Source organism: Garra rufa, chromosome 24, assembly GCF_049309525.1.
Source record: "Garra rufa chromosome 24, GarRuf1.0, whole genome shotgun sequence".
Taxonomy (NCBI): Eukaryota; Metazoa; Chordata; class Actinopteri; order Cypriniformes; family Cyprinidae; genus Garra; species Garra rufa.
In genome coordinates this window covers 32,997,882-33,015,112 of record NC_133384.1, presented here as the reverse complement: position 1 = coordinate 33,015,112, position 17,231 = coordinate 32,997,882, and the positions used below count along the sequence as shown (strand labels likewise).

General features: G+C 33.6%; 1 protein-coding gene across 1 annotated transcript in view; it reads right to left on the bottom strand.

Annotated features, from left to right (window-relative positions):
• LOC141300290 (DNA repair-scaffolding protein-like) overlaps positions 1–17,231 on the bottom strand; it is an 81,302-nt gene that overhangs the window by 21,158 nt on the left and 42,913 nt on the right. The window contains exon 8 of the mRNA XM_073830608.1: positions 6,183–6,341. Within this exon, the coding sequence (XP_073686709.1) occupies positions 6,183–6,341 (159 nt within the window). The remainder of the gene's footprint in view (positions 1–6,182; positions 6,342–17,231) is intronic.

Genomic DNA, 17,231 nt, shown 5'->3' with positions numbered 1-17,231 from the left:
TTAACAAAACATCTCAGATGGATTGACATACAGACAAAAGAACAGAGATCAGCCTTGTCTGTGTTTGATTTAACAGATTGACAAATATACACTCCCACTATATGACAATTGAAACGGATATGGCGTACATAGGTACCAGGGTTATTATCGTGAACTAAAAGTGAAACTATTAACAACTTTTTGTTAACTGAAGTAAAGCTGAAATAAAATACATTTAATATGTTAGATGAAAAATTAAACACACTTTAGACATGTTGAACTGAAATAAGCACTAAACTAGAAATAAAAAAAAAACATTTAATTTAATTTAAATAGTTATAATGATAGTTAATAATAATTAAAAAGTAATGCAAATTACAAAAGCTTATAACAAAATTACCAAAGATTAAGCTGAAATTAAAAAGAAAGCTGATAGTATTAAAAGAAAAGCTAATTCACACTAGTAATAAAAACTAAATAGTAATATTTGTAAAATAAATAAATAAAAACTAATAAAAATGGCCAAAAAAACACAACAAAATGGAAATAAAATCTAAAAATGAAATAAAAAATAACTCTATATAGTTATAATAATACTTAATTTATACAAATTACAAAAGCACATAAAATTACTAAATATTAACCTAAAATTAAAAAGAAAGCTGAAAAAATAGTGCGAAAAAACTCATTTAAAAAAAACAAATTACTAAAGATTAACATAAAATTCAAAAGGAAGCTGCAAATATAAAAAGGAAAGCTAATTCAAAATATTAATAAAAACAAAATTGTTCTATTTAAAAAAAGAAAATAATAAAAATGTCAAAAAAAAAACTGAACAAAACAAACTGGAAATAAAAACTAAAACTGAAATAAAACACATTTACTCTAAATAGCTATAATAATAATAAAAAAATAATACTAATTACCAAAACACATAAAATTACTAAATATTAAGCTAAAATTAAAAAAAAGCTGAAAATATAAAAAATAATAATAAAAGCTTAAAAGTAATATTTGTAAAAAAAAAAAAAAAAAATGGCAAAAACACAAAACAAACTGGAAACAAAAACTGAAATAAAAACTTACAAATGAACAATTTAAAAAGCACATAAAATGACTAAAGATTATGATAAAATTAAAAAAGCAGAAAATATAAAAAGAAAAGCTAATTGAAGAAAAAAAAACTTTCTAAAATGTAAGCTATAATTACACAAACACTAATTAATATTATTAAAATAGATTAATTAAAATAGTAATATTTTAAAAAGTAATAAAAATGACAAAAGCACAAAAGATAACTTGCGTTAAACTACAATGAAAAAGAAAGCTGAAATATAATAATAAAAGCTAATTCAAAATACTGACAAAAACTAGTATATAATGGTGTATGATTCTCGAGTTGCTATATAGCTGTTTGTAGATCATCAGAAGTTCTTGATTTGTAATTTTTCATAGATTCTTCAGTTTTTGGACTCATAAAAGCTCCCATAAACAGATGGATTTGCAGAACGACAGAATAAAATGTTCTTTGTAAAGCTTAAAAAGCGTTCTTGAACCCTGTGTGTGCCTCAGTGCAGCATGATCTGATAACTCACAACCAGTTCCACAGCTGCCTCAATCACAGTCTAGCTCTCCGTTCCCCCCTCACCTCTTCCTGTGACCCGCTCAACCGCCCCATCCAGTCCAGCGGGACGAGCCCTTGCTCAAAACACTTAACAGAGGAGCTTAGTGCATACTGAGAGAAAGAGACTAAAATTAAGCCTGAAATTGTATGTCTTGCAGCGCAGACAATCACATTGTTCATTTTTGGCAAAAGCCGTCTATTCCTGAGCATAATCTGCAAAAAAAACTAACAGACTCAATCAAGTTTTGAAGTACATGAGGGCAACTAATCAAGGACAGAATTGTCTTAAAGGGATAGTCACCTAAAATGAAAATTACCCCATGATTTACTCACCCTCAAGCCATCCTAGGTGTGTATGACTTTCTTCTTTCAGACGAATACAATTGGAGTTATATTAAAAATGTCCTGGCTCTTCAAAGCTATATTGTTGCAGTGAATGGGTGTTGAGATTTTGAAGTTCAATAAAGTGCATCCATTCAGCATAAAAAGTGCTCCACATGGTCTCAGGGGATAATAAAGGTCTTCTGAAACAAATCAATGAGTTTGTTTAAGTAAAATATCCATATTTAAAACTTTATAAACCATAGTCTCTAGCTTTTAATCTCTCAACACCCATTCACTGCCATTATAATGCTTGGAAGTAATAATTAAAAAAATAATACAAATTAAAAAAGCACATAAAATGACTAAAGATTAAGATAACATTAAAAAAAGCTAAGAATATGGGGGGAAAAGCTAATTAAAGATATTAGTAAAAGCTAAATTGTACTATTTAAAAAGAAAATAATAAAAATGGCAAAAACAAAAACTGCAAATAAAAACTAAAACAACAACAACAAAAAAAGATTAATTGAAGATATAAAAATGAAATTGCAATAATAAAAATCTTTCTAAAATTTAAGCTACAATTACAAAAAGAATTAAGAAAATGTAAAAAGAAACACTAATTAATATTATTAAAATAGATTAATCCATCATAAAAAAGTGCTCCACATGGTCCCAGGGGGTTAATAAAGGCCTTCGAAACCAAATCAATGCGTTTGTTTAAGTAAAATATTTAAAACTTTTTAAAAATTCTACTCTCTAGCTTTTAATCTCTCAACACCCATTCACTGCCATTATAATGCTTGGATGTAATAATAATAAAAAAATAAATAAAAAAGCACATAAACTGACTAAAGATTAAGATAAAATTAAAAAGAAAGCTTAAAATATGGGGGGGGGGGGGGGGGCTAATTGGATATGAATAAAAACCGAAATGTACTATTTAAAAAGAAAAGAATAAAAATGTCAAAAACAACAAACTGGAAATAAAAACTAAAACTGAAAAAAAAAAAAGCTAATTGAAGATGTTAAAAAAAATGTAATGGCAATAATAAAAAACGTTCTAAAATTTAAGCTACAATTACAAAAAGAAATGAGCAAATGTAAAAATAAACAATTAATATTATTAAAATAGATTAATCCATCATAAAAAAAGTGCTCCACATGGTCCCAGGGGGTAAACAAAGGCCTTCTAAACCAAACCAATGCGTTTGTTTCGGTTTAATATGCATATTTAAAACTCTATAAACCATAGTCTCTAGCTTTTAATCTCTCAACACCCATTCACTGCCATTATAATGCTTGAAAGATAATAATGTTAAAAAATAATACAAATTTAAAAAGCACATAAAATGACTAAAGATTAAGATAAAATTAACAAGAAAGCTAAAAATATGGGGCAAAAAAGCTAATTGAAGATATTAATAAAAGCTAAATTGTACCATTTAAAAAGAAAAGAATAAAAATGACAAAAACACAAAACAAACTGGAAATAAAAACTAAAACTGAAAAAAGCTAATTGAAGATATTAATAAAAATGAAATGGCAATAATAAAAAACTTTCTAAAATTTAAGATACAATTACAAAAAGAAATGAGAAAATGTAAAAGAAACAGTAATTAATAATATTAAAATAGATTAATCCATTGTAAAAAGTGCTCCACACGGTCCCAGGGCGTTAATAAAGGCCTTCTGAACCAAATCAATGCGTTTGTTTAAGTAAAATATCCATATTTAAAACTTTATAAACCATAGTCTTTAGCTCTTCTCTTTAAGTGCCCTAACCCTAATCTTACAGACCAAGTTCACCATATAGATGGCTGTTGATTCCAAATAAGCATTGTGTGTTGAAAAGCATCTTGAGTATTTGTGTACACAGCTCATGTTCATATCTGTGGAAAGGTGTCACCAGACTTTTCCATCACGTGCCATCTTTACCTTAAACAACACATATGTTAAAGCAGTGCCCACTCAGACAGCCTTGAGTGAGCAGACGCATGTGGCGAGAGGCCAATAATACTCAACGCAGACTTAAATCTAGCAGGCCGGTGTGCTGCAGACACACTGACACTGTGAGCTGCTAATCTGAGCTGGAGAGGGAGGAAACAGCAGCTCGTATTAACTTTCAGTTCAATGGAGTGCAGTAAGGTTGAAACAGGGTGCAGTTGGAGACAAAATATGAAGATATGCAGTTTTAATACTAACTTGATTATTAATACTGTGTTGTTACCTGAATGATCCACAGCTGTGGTGATAGTTGTTCATGAGTTTCTTGTTTGTCCTGAACAGTTAAACTGTCTGCTGTTCTTTAGACAAATTCTTCAGGTCCCACAAATTATGTGGTTTTTAAGCATTATTTTGTGTAACGGAACCCTTTCCAGCAATGACTGTATGATTTTGAGATCCATCTTTTCACACTGAGGACAACTGAGAGACTCATATGCAGCTATTACAGAAGGTTCAAACACTCACTGATGCTTCAGAAGAAAACATTAAGAGCCAGGGGGTAAAAACTTTTGACCAGAATGAAGATGTGTACATTTTTCTTATTTTGTCTAAATATCTTATTTTTCCCATTTAGTACTGCCCTTCAGAATCTAAAGAAGATACTTACATGTTTTCGAGAAGACAAAATAAGTTACATTCACCCTGATCTTCAAATTCCAAAAGTTTTCACACCCCAGCTCTTAATGCATTCTGTTTTATTCTGAAGCATCAGTGAGCATTTGAACGTTCTGTAATAGTTGCATATGAGTCTCTCAGTTGTCCTCAGTGTGATAAGATAGATCTCAAATCCATACAGTCATTGTTGGAAAGGGTTCAAATACACAAAAATGCTGGAAAACCAAAGATTTTGTGAGATCTGAAGGTCTTTTCTAAAGAACAGTGGACAGTTTAACGGTTCAGGACAAAGAAAAGAACTCATGAACAAATTTCACTAAACAAACAAAAAAACAAACACAGCTGTGGATCATTCAGGTAACAGCACAGTATTAAAGGGATAGTTCACCCAAAAATGAAAATTTGATGTTTATCTGCTTACCCCCAGGGCATCCAAGATGTAGGTGACTTTGTTTCCTTAGAAAAACACAAACAAAGATTTTTTAACTCAAACCGCTGCAGTCTGTTAGTGATTTAATGGCAGTGGATGGGCACCAAACCTTTGAAAGTACAGAAAAACACGCACAGACAAATCCTCGTGATGATACATCAATGTCCTAAGACACAAAACGATAGTTTTTTGCGAGAAACTGAACAGTATTTGTATCATGTTTTACCTTTGATATACAGCAATGTCCAACTCAGCTCAGCATTCGGAGTGTTACTTATGTACACGCTGGAAGGGGAAATCGGTGAAATGTCAACAGACCCGGATGAGTTTGCGCAAGTAAACGTAATCTTTTAGCTTTAAATCGGTTTGAACAATCAGGATAAGCACAAGTAATTATCATTTTGAATAGCCTCTATACACACATGCTCTGTGCTCTGTGTAAACAATGAGTGTTGTACACACGCGACAGATCGCTTCCGGAGTTTGCGTATACTACGCCAGAGCTCGGGACAGTTGTTGGACATGGCTGTATATCAAAAGGTAAAAAATTATATAAATAGGGTGTAATTTGGATTTGGCTGTGCATGTTTTTCTTTAATTTCAAAGGTTTGGTACCCATCCACTGCCATTAAATCACTAACAGACTGCAGCGGTTTGAGTTAAAATTTTTTCGTTTGTGTTCTACTGAGGAAACAAAGTCACCTACATCTTGGATGCCCTGGGGGTAAGCAGATAAACATCAAATTTTCATTTTTGGGTGAACTATCCTTTTAAGAATCAACTTTTGAATAGGGCCATTTTTATAAATTAAACTATTATTTTCTCATATTTTATGTGAAATATCTCATTCAGGTCAGTATTAAAAAAAAAAATAACATGCACTTTGTATGATCCCTCTTATTTTGGTAAAATAACTTAAAATTATTTTATATTATTCCTTTTTGTAAGTTGTTTTGGATAAAAGAGTCTGCAAAATAATTCAATATAACTGTATATAATATAATATCATATCATATAATAGGACGTTTACTAACTGCTAGGCTGTGGCCAAAAATAAAAAGGCTTTAAGGAAGAAGGAATCAATTTGGCTGTGATTATCTTCAAAGATTTCTAATAATACTCATGAAAAAAAAACTTCAAAATTATATCTTTTTTAGATTAGCAGGATGTTTTTAGTGTCATTTGATTATATCACAGACTCACTTGTCACGTGTGAGACGCTGGACGACTCTCAAGGACTGGAGGAGACACACACGGCCCTCCAGCTGCTCCGAGTTCTCCTGGATCTCTGATTCTGTGGACACACACTGCAGAAGAACCTCACCGAACATCCCGTAACCATCCTGAACGAGAGCACACAACCTGACAAAGAGAAAGAAACAATAATGTTTAACCATTTAACAGCCTGTAGTAAATATTCCCTACTTATTTTTATTGCACTACTGATATTTTGCTTTATTTGACTTATTTTGTTTGCACAATGTTTCATTGCTTTTGCAATACAAATGTTTAGTATTTTTGTTATGGCCCTGATTAAGCATGCTAAATTAAAATTAAAATGGCAAGAGAGTGGTTGAGAAAGACTGAAGTTGTGACTACCTTTCTAAAAATCCAGCAGGCATTTGAACTCTTAATGACAAAGTGTGTTCATAAATAAACTGGCCAAAATTAAGACCCGCAAATGAGAGTCTCTGATGAAGAGGGAAGCTTCATGCCAACAACAAACGCTCACACAGATACAGATACCGTCTACAGATTAAATGTTGACTTTGGCACCAGACAGGGACTAACTAATAACTTGATCTATGGACTGACTCGCAGTGGTCACATGGCGGTGTTTCTATACTCAAAATGATATTTTTGCAGGTATTAATAGTCTCCACAGATAGTCAGTTCACAGTGACTGGGGACTTTTTTTGGGGCCAGCAAACCACAGGACTAAACAAACAGGCTGGTATTTAAATATATTTTCACATGCGAGACAGTGATTTGATTGCACAGTAGAGATAACTATAGTGGAATACAAAAATAAACACAGTTGATTCATACATTCTTCACACTGATTTGAAGATGTTTTGTTTGGTTAAAAAAAGTGCTTGCAGGGCAGGTCTGCACCGATATTCCTGAGATATTCTATTTTTATTCTTTTTCTTTTCCACATTTTCTGCAACTAATTCACCTCAAACCATTTAATGTGGAGACTATTACCAAAGTTTAGTAGACTGTTTAGAACAGAGATTCACAAACTGTTTTTTTAGTCAAAACCCTATGACCCAAAAATATTTACTTGAAGTACTCCCAAAGATTTGACGTTAATATTTCAATAATTTAACAACGTTCGCTCGCTCACTTACTCGTCACATGAGGTGGAAAAACAAATAAAATAGTGTTTTAGTAAGTGTTTTATTTTTATTGATTTTATTTTAAAATTTCATTTTTCAAATGTATCTTATTTACAGTTTAGAAGACAGCACATCCAAAGCTATAGATCTTTTTAGGAGTTTTTACAAAATGCCAAATATAAATACGAAGCATGAAAATCTCTCATACTATAATTATAGCTATTAGAAATCTAACCGATGTCATTTCAATATCTGCATGATGAATAGCATTTATTTGCATTCTGAATTGTGAAGTTCTGCCTATTTTCTTGTCTATTTCTGACCATTTATCTCATCTTTTGTTGCAAAAGGAGACAGAGGTTGAGTTATGTGTTCATATACAAAAAATGATATTTTTGTTCGCATTCACATTCAATTTGTGCTTGGATATGAATCAGTTTCAATTTTACCATCAATTTATGTCTATTAAAATCATATTCTGCTGTATTAAATTGGAAAAGGTGGCACACAAGTTGAGTTAGGTGTTGATTCCCTAGCAGAGGCAACAGAAAACAAGTTTCTCTCAAGCTTCTTTTTGTTCGCATTCAATTGTTCAGATTTCTGCAGGGATATGATTCAGGCTCAATTTATGTCTACTTATCTCACCTTTTGCCGTATTACATTGCTAAATGAGGCAAAGAAGTTGAATTGAATTAGGTGTTGATACACATGCAGAGCCAACAAAAAACAGGATTCACTTAAGCTTTTTTTTGTTTGCATTCAGTTGTGTTCAAATTTCTGCACGGATATGAATCAGTTTCAATTTATCCAGCAATTTCTGTCTATTTATCTCATCTTTTGCCATATTACTTTGCTAAATGTGGCAAAGAAGTTGAGTTATGTGTTGATTCACATGCAGAGCCGACAGAAAACAAGATTCACTCAAGCTTCTTTTTGTTCGCATTCAAGTGTTCAAATTTCTGCAGGGATATGAATCAGGCTCAATTTATGTCTATTTATCTCATCTTTTGCCATATTACTTTGCTAAATGTGGCAAAGAAGTTGAGTTACATGTTGATTCACACGCAGAGCCGACAAAAAAAAAAAAAACAAGATTAATTCAAGCTTCTTTTGTTCGCTTTCAATTGTGTTCAAATTTCTTCTTAAATATGATTCAGTTTAAATTTATCCATCAATTTATGTCTATTTATCTCACCTTTTGCCATATTACATTGGAAAAGGCAGCATAGAAATTGAGTTACATGTTGATTCACACGCGGAGCCTGCAAAAAAACAAGATTCACTCAAGCTTCTTTTGTTTGCTTTCAACTGTGTTCAAATTTCTTCTTGAATATGATTCAGTTTCAATTTATCCATCAATGTATGTCTATTTATCTCACCTTTTGCCGTATTACATTGGAAAAGGCAGCATAGAAATTGAGTTACATGTTGATTCACACGCAGAGCCAACAGAAAACAAGATTCACTCAAGCTTCTTTTTGTTCAATTTCAATTGTGTTCAAATTTCTTCATGAAAATTATTCAGTTTCAATTTATCGATCAATTTATGGTTATTTATTTAATCTTTTGCCGTATTACATTGGAAAAGGCAGCATAGAAATTGAGTTACATGTTGATTCACACGCAGAGCCGACAGAAAAAAAAAACAAGATTCACTCAAGCTTCTTTTTGTTCGCATTCAATTGAGTTCAAATTTCTTCTTGAATATGATTCAGTTTCAATTTATCCATCAATGTATGTCTATTTATCTCATCTTTTGCCGTATTATATTGGAAAAGGCAGCATAGAAATTGAGTTACATGTTGATTCACACGCAGAGCCAACAGAAAACAAGATTCACTCAAGCTTCTTTTTGTTCGCATTCAATTGAGTTCAAATTTCTTCTTGAATATGATTCAGTTTCAATTTATCCATCAATTTATGTCTATTTTTCTCATCTTTTGCCGTATTACACTGGAAAAGGCAGCATAGCTGCGAACAAGCTTCTTTTTGTTCGCATTCAAGTATGTTTGAAATTTCTTCTTAAAAAAGAATTAGTTTCAATTTATCCATCAATTTATGTCTATATATCTAATCTTTTGCCGTATTATATTGGAAAAGGCAGCATAGAAGTTAAGTTACATGTTGATTCACACGCAGAGCCAACAGAAAACAAGATTCACTCAAGCTTCTTTTTGTTTGCATTCAATTGAGTTCAAATTTCATCTTGAATATGATTCAGTTTCAATTTATCCATCAATTTATGTCTATTTTTCTCATCTTTTGCCGTATTACACTGGAAAAGGTAGCATAGAAATTGAGTTACATGTTGATTCACACGCAGAGCCAACAGAAAACAAGATTCACTCAAGCTTCTTTTTGTTCGCATTCAATTGAGTACAAATTTCATCTTGAATATGGTTCAGTTTCAATTTATCCATCAATTTATGTCTATTTTTCTCATCTTTTGCCGTATTACACTGGAAAAGGTAGCATAGAAATTGAGTTACATGTTGATTCACACGCAGAGCCGACAGAAAACAAGATTCACTCAAGCTTCTTTTTGTTCGCATTCAATTGAGTACAAATTTCATCTTGAATATGGTTCAGTTTCAATTTATCCATCAATTTATGTCTATTTTTCTCATCTTTTGCCGTATTACACTGGAAAAGGTAGCATAGAAATTGAGTTACATGTTGATTCACACGCAGAGCCAACAGAAAACAAGATTCACTCAAGCTTCTTTTTGTTCGCATTCAATTGAGTACAAATTTCATCTTGAATATGGTTCAGTTTCAATTTATCCATCAATTTATGTCTATTTTTCTCATCTTTTGCCGTATTACACTGGAAAAGGTAGCATAGAAATTGAGTTACATGTTGATTCACACGCAGAGCCGACAGAAAACAAGATTCACTCAAGCTTCTTTTTGTTCGCATTCAATTGAGTACAAATTTCATCTTGAATATGGTTCAGTTTCAATTTATCCATCAATTTATGTCTATTTTTCTCATCTTTTGCCGTATTACACTGGAAAAGCTAGCATAGAAATTGAGTTACATGTTGATTCACACGCAGAGCCGACAGAAAACAAGATTCACTCAAGCTTCTTTTTGTTCGCATTCAATTGAGTTCAAATTTCTTCTTGAATATGATTCAGTTTTAATTTATCCATCAATGTATGTCTATTTATCTCATCTTTTGCCGTATTATATTGGAAAAGGCAGCATAGAAGTTAAGTTACATGTTGATTCACACGCAGAGCCGACAGAAAACAAGATTCACGCAAGCTTCATTTTGTTCGCATTCAATTGAGTTCAAATTTCTTCTTGAATATGATTCAGTTCAATTTATCCATCAATTTATGTCTATTTTTCTCATCTTTTGCCGTATTACACTGGAAAAGGCAGCATAGCTGCGAACAAGCTTCTTTTTGTTCGCATTCAATTATGTTTGAAATTTCTTCTTAAAAAATAATTAGTTTCAATTTATCCATCAATTTATGTCTATATATCTAATCTTTTGCTGTATTACATTGGAAAAGGCAACATAGAAATTGAGTTACATGTTGATTCACACGCAGCTGACAGAAAACAAGATTCCCTCAAGCTTCTTTTTGTTTGCATTCAATTGTGTTCAATTTACTTCTTGAAAATGATTCAGTTTCAATTTATCCATCAATTTATGTCTATTTATCTAATCTTTTGCTGTATTGCATTTGCTAAATCTAATAAAGAAGTTGAGTTTTGTGTTGATTCACTCGCTTTGATAAACCGTGACTGTCGTATCTGGAATCATCCTGACCTGTTGTTACCCTGTTGTAGTGCTGCTAAAGAACACGGGGGTTAAACGAGTGCGGTTGTGAACACGGAGGCTTGTTTAGACCCGTGTGTCTATGAAACCGGAGAACAGGAGGGGTGACTGGGCAGTAGCATTTTGTGGTATGGCCAGGTTGACATAAACAACCCCCTTCTTTATTCCACTCAGGTCTGTTTCAGGCGCTTCCTCCAGCGGAGCGGGACTGGGGGTCGATGCCCCCACCAGATCCCTGTCATTGGTCAGCCAGTCACTAGCCACTTTCAGGAATCTGTTATTGTGAGCGTTCGCAGGAATTCACAGCAACTTGGAGGCGCTTCCAGGAACTGCGATCCATTGAGCTTGTCCAAACACTCACACACACACACACACATTTCACACAAGCGTACTCGATGTAGGTACCCCACTCCCCCTCCGTTTCCTTCACACATGCACCAAAACTTCTCTGGCAGCTGATTGGCCGAGACACAGTGGGCGGGATTCCTTCCGGTACGGCTCTGGCCAATAAGAGCAGAGCTTTTGATAAACAGGGTTGTAATCCGACCCGTAAAGCACATTGTGTTCTACTTCTTCTAGAAAACATCCAACCCCTCCTGTCGGAGCACAGAGAACTTCTTTAGCTTGTTTATACTGCTCTGAGTTTTTACTGGAACAACATATCTTCTTGGACCCAAAGTTAAATGCTAATTATTGTCTGGAAACTGGCCACAAAAACTCAAGGAGGAGAAAGGAACATAAAGAAAAAAAGGCAGGACGTAAATGCAAACTAGTTGTAATGAGAGCATGGATTCGTTAAGGCACACACATGAAAAAAAAAAAATATTCAGAACATCTAAGCAGCATGTTGAAGGGTATAAACATGGATTTCAAGCATATGCTTATAATCTGATTTTAAGCATGCGTGAACAGAACTTGTAAACAGAGCCAAGACAACTTGAAAATAAGAAACAATATGTCTATTTAAACAGTTTTTTTATACTAAATATTAGACAAAATATAAAAATATATCAAAATATGAAATTAAATATTAAAAAATTAACATAAAATGAAAATTATCCTTTTTACTACTGTGTTACCAGGCAAACAAATAAATATTAATATATTAAAGCTCACAGTTTAGCTTCACAAATTACTTTGGGAAAAATTGAACACTAAGATGCCACAAAAGTAGAAAAACCATCTCAGAACAGAAAAAAATTAAACAGAGACGATCTGTTCAGGGTGTTGCTATGGGGTTGAAAGGGATTTTGGGTGGTTATTTTCTATTCCAAGTCAAAAGAGCATCACCGCTTGATATGCAAGTATAGATCACTAGAAATAGTGATGGTTGCCTCAGCAACAACTAAACCATTTAGATAAAAAAAAACAGTGAGGGTGCAGAAGTTGAGCTGAACACAGTCAGCTGACCCACTCTTGACTCATAGTAGGCCAACAAAACACTATAATAATTTATAGCTCTAAAACACAAAAACACTTCAAATGAAAACATTGACCAAGACAAATCAAATCATGAGGGAGCAATAATGGGATGGCATAATCAACTGATGCTGCACAGAGTGTCATTTTAAACACATAAACATGTATTTATGACTATGTAAAAGTGTATAAGTGCATTTATGCATCTGAAAGATGTTTATATTGATGTGCACCACATGTTACCAGCTGAGCTATAGTAATAAAGACAACACCATTACACCCCTCTGTATATACACAAGTGTTAATGTGTTGTTTACATACATTACTCATCTGTTTATGCAACAGCTAGTCATTCTTGAGTAACATTTTAAGCGTAACAGCTAGGCACAACCCAAAACAAAGATTAAACCAATTTGCAATTCAAATTGCAAATCAGATGACAACAAAATGTTTGAATTCCTTCTTTGACACTATAATAAATTTGCATTAGACTACAAACCAAAAATGGAACCTCTATTAATATTAATATAAAAATATTATTATTATCATCATATTCATATATATAAATAAATATATAAAAGAATACTCTAAAACAACTTAATCTAAAGCAAATTAACTAAAGTAGTATTTCCTTCAAAAACCTGAAAAATATTTCACACAAAAAACGCTTAAATATAGTCCACAAGAGAAAATAATAGTTGAATTTATTTATTTTAATTCAAATGTTTACATACGCTTTTCAATATTTCCGTATTTTCAATAGTGTGTTGTAACCTGAAAGCTGTGAGTCACTTGTTTGTCCTGAACAGTTAACCAAACAAATTCTCTGGTTTTTCATCATTTTTGTGTATTTGAACCCTTTCCAACAATGACTGTATGATTTTGAGATCCATCTTTTCACACTGAGGACAACTGAGGGACTATATGCAACTATTACAGAAGGTTCAAACACTCACTGATGTTCCAGAAGGAAAAACAATGCATTAAGAGCCAGGGGTAAAAACTTTTGAACAGAATGAAGATGTGACATTTTTTTCTTATTTTACCTAAATATCTTTTTCCATTTAGTACTTCACTTCAGAAGCTACATGTTTCCCAAAAGACAAAATAAGTTACATTTGACCAAATCTCAGTTGACCAAAAGTGTCAAAAGATGGATCTCAAAACCGTCATACAGTCATTGTTGGAACAGGTTCAAATACACAGAAATGTTGAAAAACCAAAGAATGTGTGGAGCCTGAATGGTTTTTTTGAAGAAAAGCAAGCAGTTTAACTGTTCAGGACAATAAGGAGCTCATGAACAACTATCACTCAGCAAAAAAAGTAAAAATACACACCTGTGGATCATTCAGGTAACAACACAGTATTAAGAATCAAGCATATGTAAACACCTAAACAGGGTTATTTTAATAAATTCAACTATTATTTTGAAATTGGATAATGACTATATGTAAACATCCTTTATGTCAAATATCTTATTCAGGTCAGCACTAGTTAAAAAATAACATGCATTTTGTACGATCCCTCATGTTTTGGTAAAATAATTAACATTTTGCAGATTCTATAAGGTGTATGTAAACTTTTGACCTCAACTGTTTGTATATAATAATAAAAATAATAATGACTTTTTTCTCTTTGCAGTTTTTTTTTTTTTTGATTATTTATTGTAGTGTCAAAAACAAATCAACAATTATAATAGGTTTTGCATATGAGACATTGGATACTTGCACATAAAACGTCTTGGTCTTGGATTGACATGCCTTAATAAAATACAATATTGGTCTTTCTCATTCTCAGAAATCACAAGACTGCTTTACAAAGAAAGCATGGAGTGAGTGCCACAGGAAGCAAATGAGGCTGCAAATGGCAGCTAGTCATGTGCAGGGGTCTGCTAAAAATGTTATGCATTGTGTATGCATGTATGTGTTGGCACCATCTTTGTCAGCACCAGCTTTGATTCAGTCAGGGTTTCCCCTGTCAACACACTCCATACCAGGGTGTCTGGTCTTCCTGAGCTTTAGTGTTTACGGCATGCTGCAGCGTCTGACGGGGGATCCGGTTACCGACAGTCAAATGACTCTTTTTCCATCACCCTTCATCAACACAGCACCACGTGCATTTTTTGACAACAAAACAACGTGTCTCAGAGCGGTAGAGAGATCAGGGGGGCGCGTGAGGGAGGAGAACGTGGACGCTTAACCTGTGGAAATGATTTCAATCTTGCTGAATTCATGCAGTATGTTTGTAATTAAAACCTGCACACACTGACACTGACAATGCAGTAAAAACAGAAACAGACTTGGTTTCCGATTGTCTTACGAGATCTTACGCTCGCCAATGAACTGTTAAATAACAAACCTCTGACCGTAAAGGCACCAACACAGAAAATTTGTCGATCTGATAGATAGAAACGCATACAATTCATATTGAGGGTATAGAAAGTGCCATGTCACTAGGAGTGTATGATATTTATCACCTACATAATTGTTTTAACCCGGGGCAAACTGACATTATTGAGCAAGTCAATTTGCAACAAACACAAACATGTCTTGAGAGTTTTAAATCATTTAGTGTGTGATGAAGCCTATTAGAATGCAGTTAGAATGCTTATATAATTCAGGTTATGAGAGCAAAAATGTCCCTGCATGGGTTTTTGTGGTTTTATATTTATAAGATATCATGTAGTTAATAGTGCAGTTTTCCCGAATATCAGCGAGTGAACGTGAAATGTAAAATTGATTTTATAGAACAGTACAGCAAAGAAGTTAATATTGAGTTACATTTTAGACAAAATATTGTTTTTTTGTTTCGCCAAAAAAAAAACAAAAAAAAAACACAAAGCTGGAGCAGAAATGTTTTGCATCTCAGAGCAACACCGTGGTGTTTAATTTTCTGAACTAATCAGTTTTTAAACAAATCTATTTTTAAATTAATCATTTGAGTCAGTGATACAATAATTCATATACAGTCACTTGCTTCATTTCTAAATGAATTAACCATTCTGAACAAATCGTTTGAATCAATGATTCAATCAATCACTTATTAAGACAAGCACTTGTCGCCACCTACTGGTTTGTTTCATATTTATCCATGAAAGGTTTAAACCAGCTAAAGTACGAGCATAAAAACGCACTCAGCACAATGTTGTTTAATTTTTTTTATCTCACACCCCCTATGTGTTGCTCTGAAATCAAGCAGGAATATAATCGATTTGATTTATGAAAGCACAGCTGAACCTGCTTGATATCCTCATTAGTCAGCTGATGCCTACATGATTGTTTGTTGGCAAAAAAGATGAATGTTCTCAACTAACTCCCACTAACCCTAACACTTTCCTTCTATGTCACTGTGACGCAGTATTTACATTTAAATCAATGAGTTCAGTGCAAAAAGAATTTAAAAATGAAACAACTAATTTTCACCTTGCGATGATAGAACAGGCAAAATCTCATGAAACTGAAAACTGAAACATTGAAGAGAACAGAATATCACAGAAACTTTGGAATGATTTCTTTTAACTTGGGCCAGAAAGTAACCACCTAGCAACAGCACAGAAAGTAACAACCACAGACTGAAAAAAAGATGCATCTCTGTTTTCTTCCACTGTAGAAAAGTGAAGCCAAAATGCCCACCATGTCTGAACCTGAGTCTGCTATCAGAAATGATTTATTTGGAATCTGAGTCTGCGCAGTAGTGATTCATTTGGAGCCTGAGTCAGTACAGTAGCAATTTATTAGGAGCCCAAGTTTGCGTAGGAATGATTCTTTTGGAGCCTGAGTCTGCGCAGCAGAGATTCATTTGGAGCCCAAGTTTGTGCATTAGTGATTTGGAGCCTAACTCTGAGCAGTAGTGATTCATTTGGAGCCTGATTCTGAGAATTAGTGATTCATTTGGAGCCTGAGTCTGCACAGTAGCAATTCATTTGGAGCCCAAGTTTGCATAGGAGTGATTCTTTTGGAGCCTGACTCTGTGCAGTATTGATTTATTTGGAGTCTGAGTCTGAGAAATAGTAATTCATTTGGAACTTGAGTCTGAGAAATAGTGATTCATTTGGAGCCTAACTCTGAGCAGTAGTGATTCATTTGGAGCCTGAGTCTGAGCAGTAGTGATTCATTTGGAGCCTGAGTCTGAGAATAAGTGATTCATTTGGAGCCTAACTCTGAACAGTAGGGATTCATTTGGAGCCCGAGTCTGAGAAATAGTAATTCATTTGGAACTTGAGTCTGAGAAATAGTGATTCATTTGGAGCCTGAGTCTGAGAATTAGTGATCCATTTGGAGCTCAACTCTGAGCAGTAGTGAATCATTTGGAGCCCGAGTCTGAGCAGTAGTGATTCATTTGGAGCCTGAGTCTGAGCAGTAGTGATTCATTTGGAGCCTTAGTTCTATAAATAGTGATTCCTTTGGAGCCTGAGTCTGAGAATTAGTGATTCATTTGGAGCCTGAGTCTGCACAGTAGCAATTCATTTGGAGCCCAAGTTTGCGAAGGAGTGATTCTTTTGGAGCCTGACTCTGCGCAGTATTGATTCATTTGGAGCCTGAGTCTGAGCATTAATGATTCATTTGGAGCCTAACTCTGAGCAGTAGTGATTCATTTGGAGCCCGAGTCTGAGAAATAGTAATTCATTTGGAACTTGAGTCTGAGAAATAGTGATTCATTTGGAGCCTGAGTCTGAGAATTAGTGATCCATTTGGAGC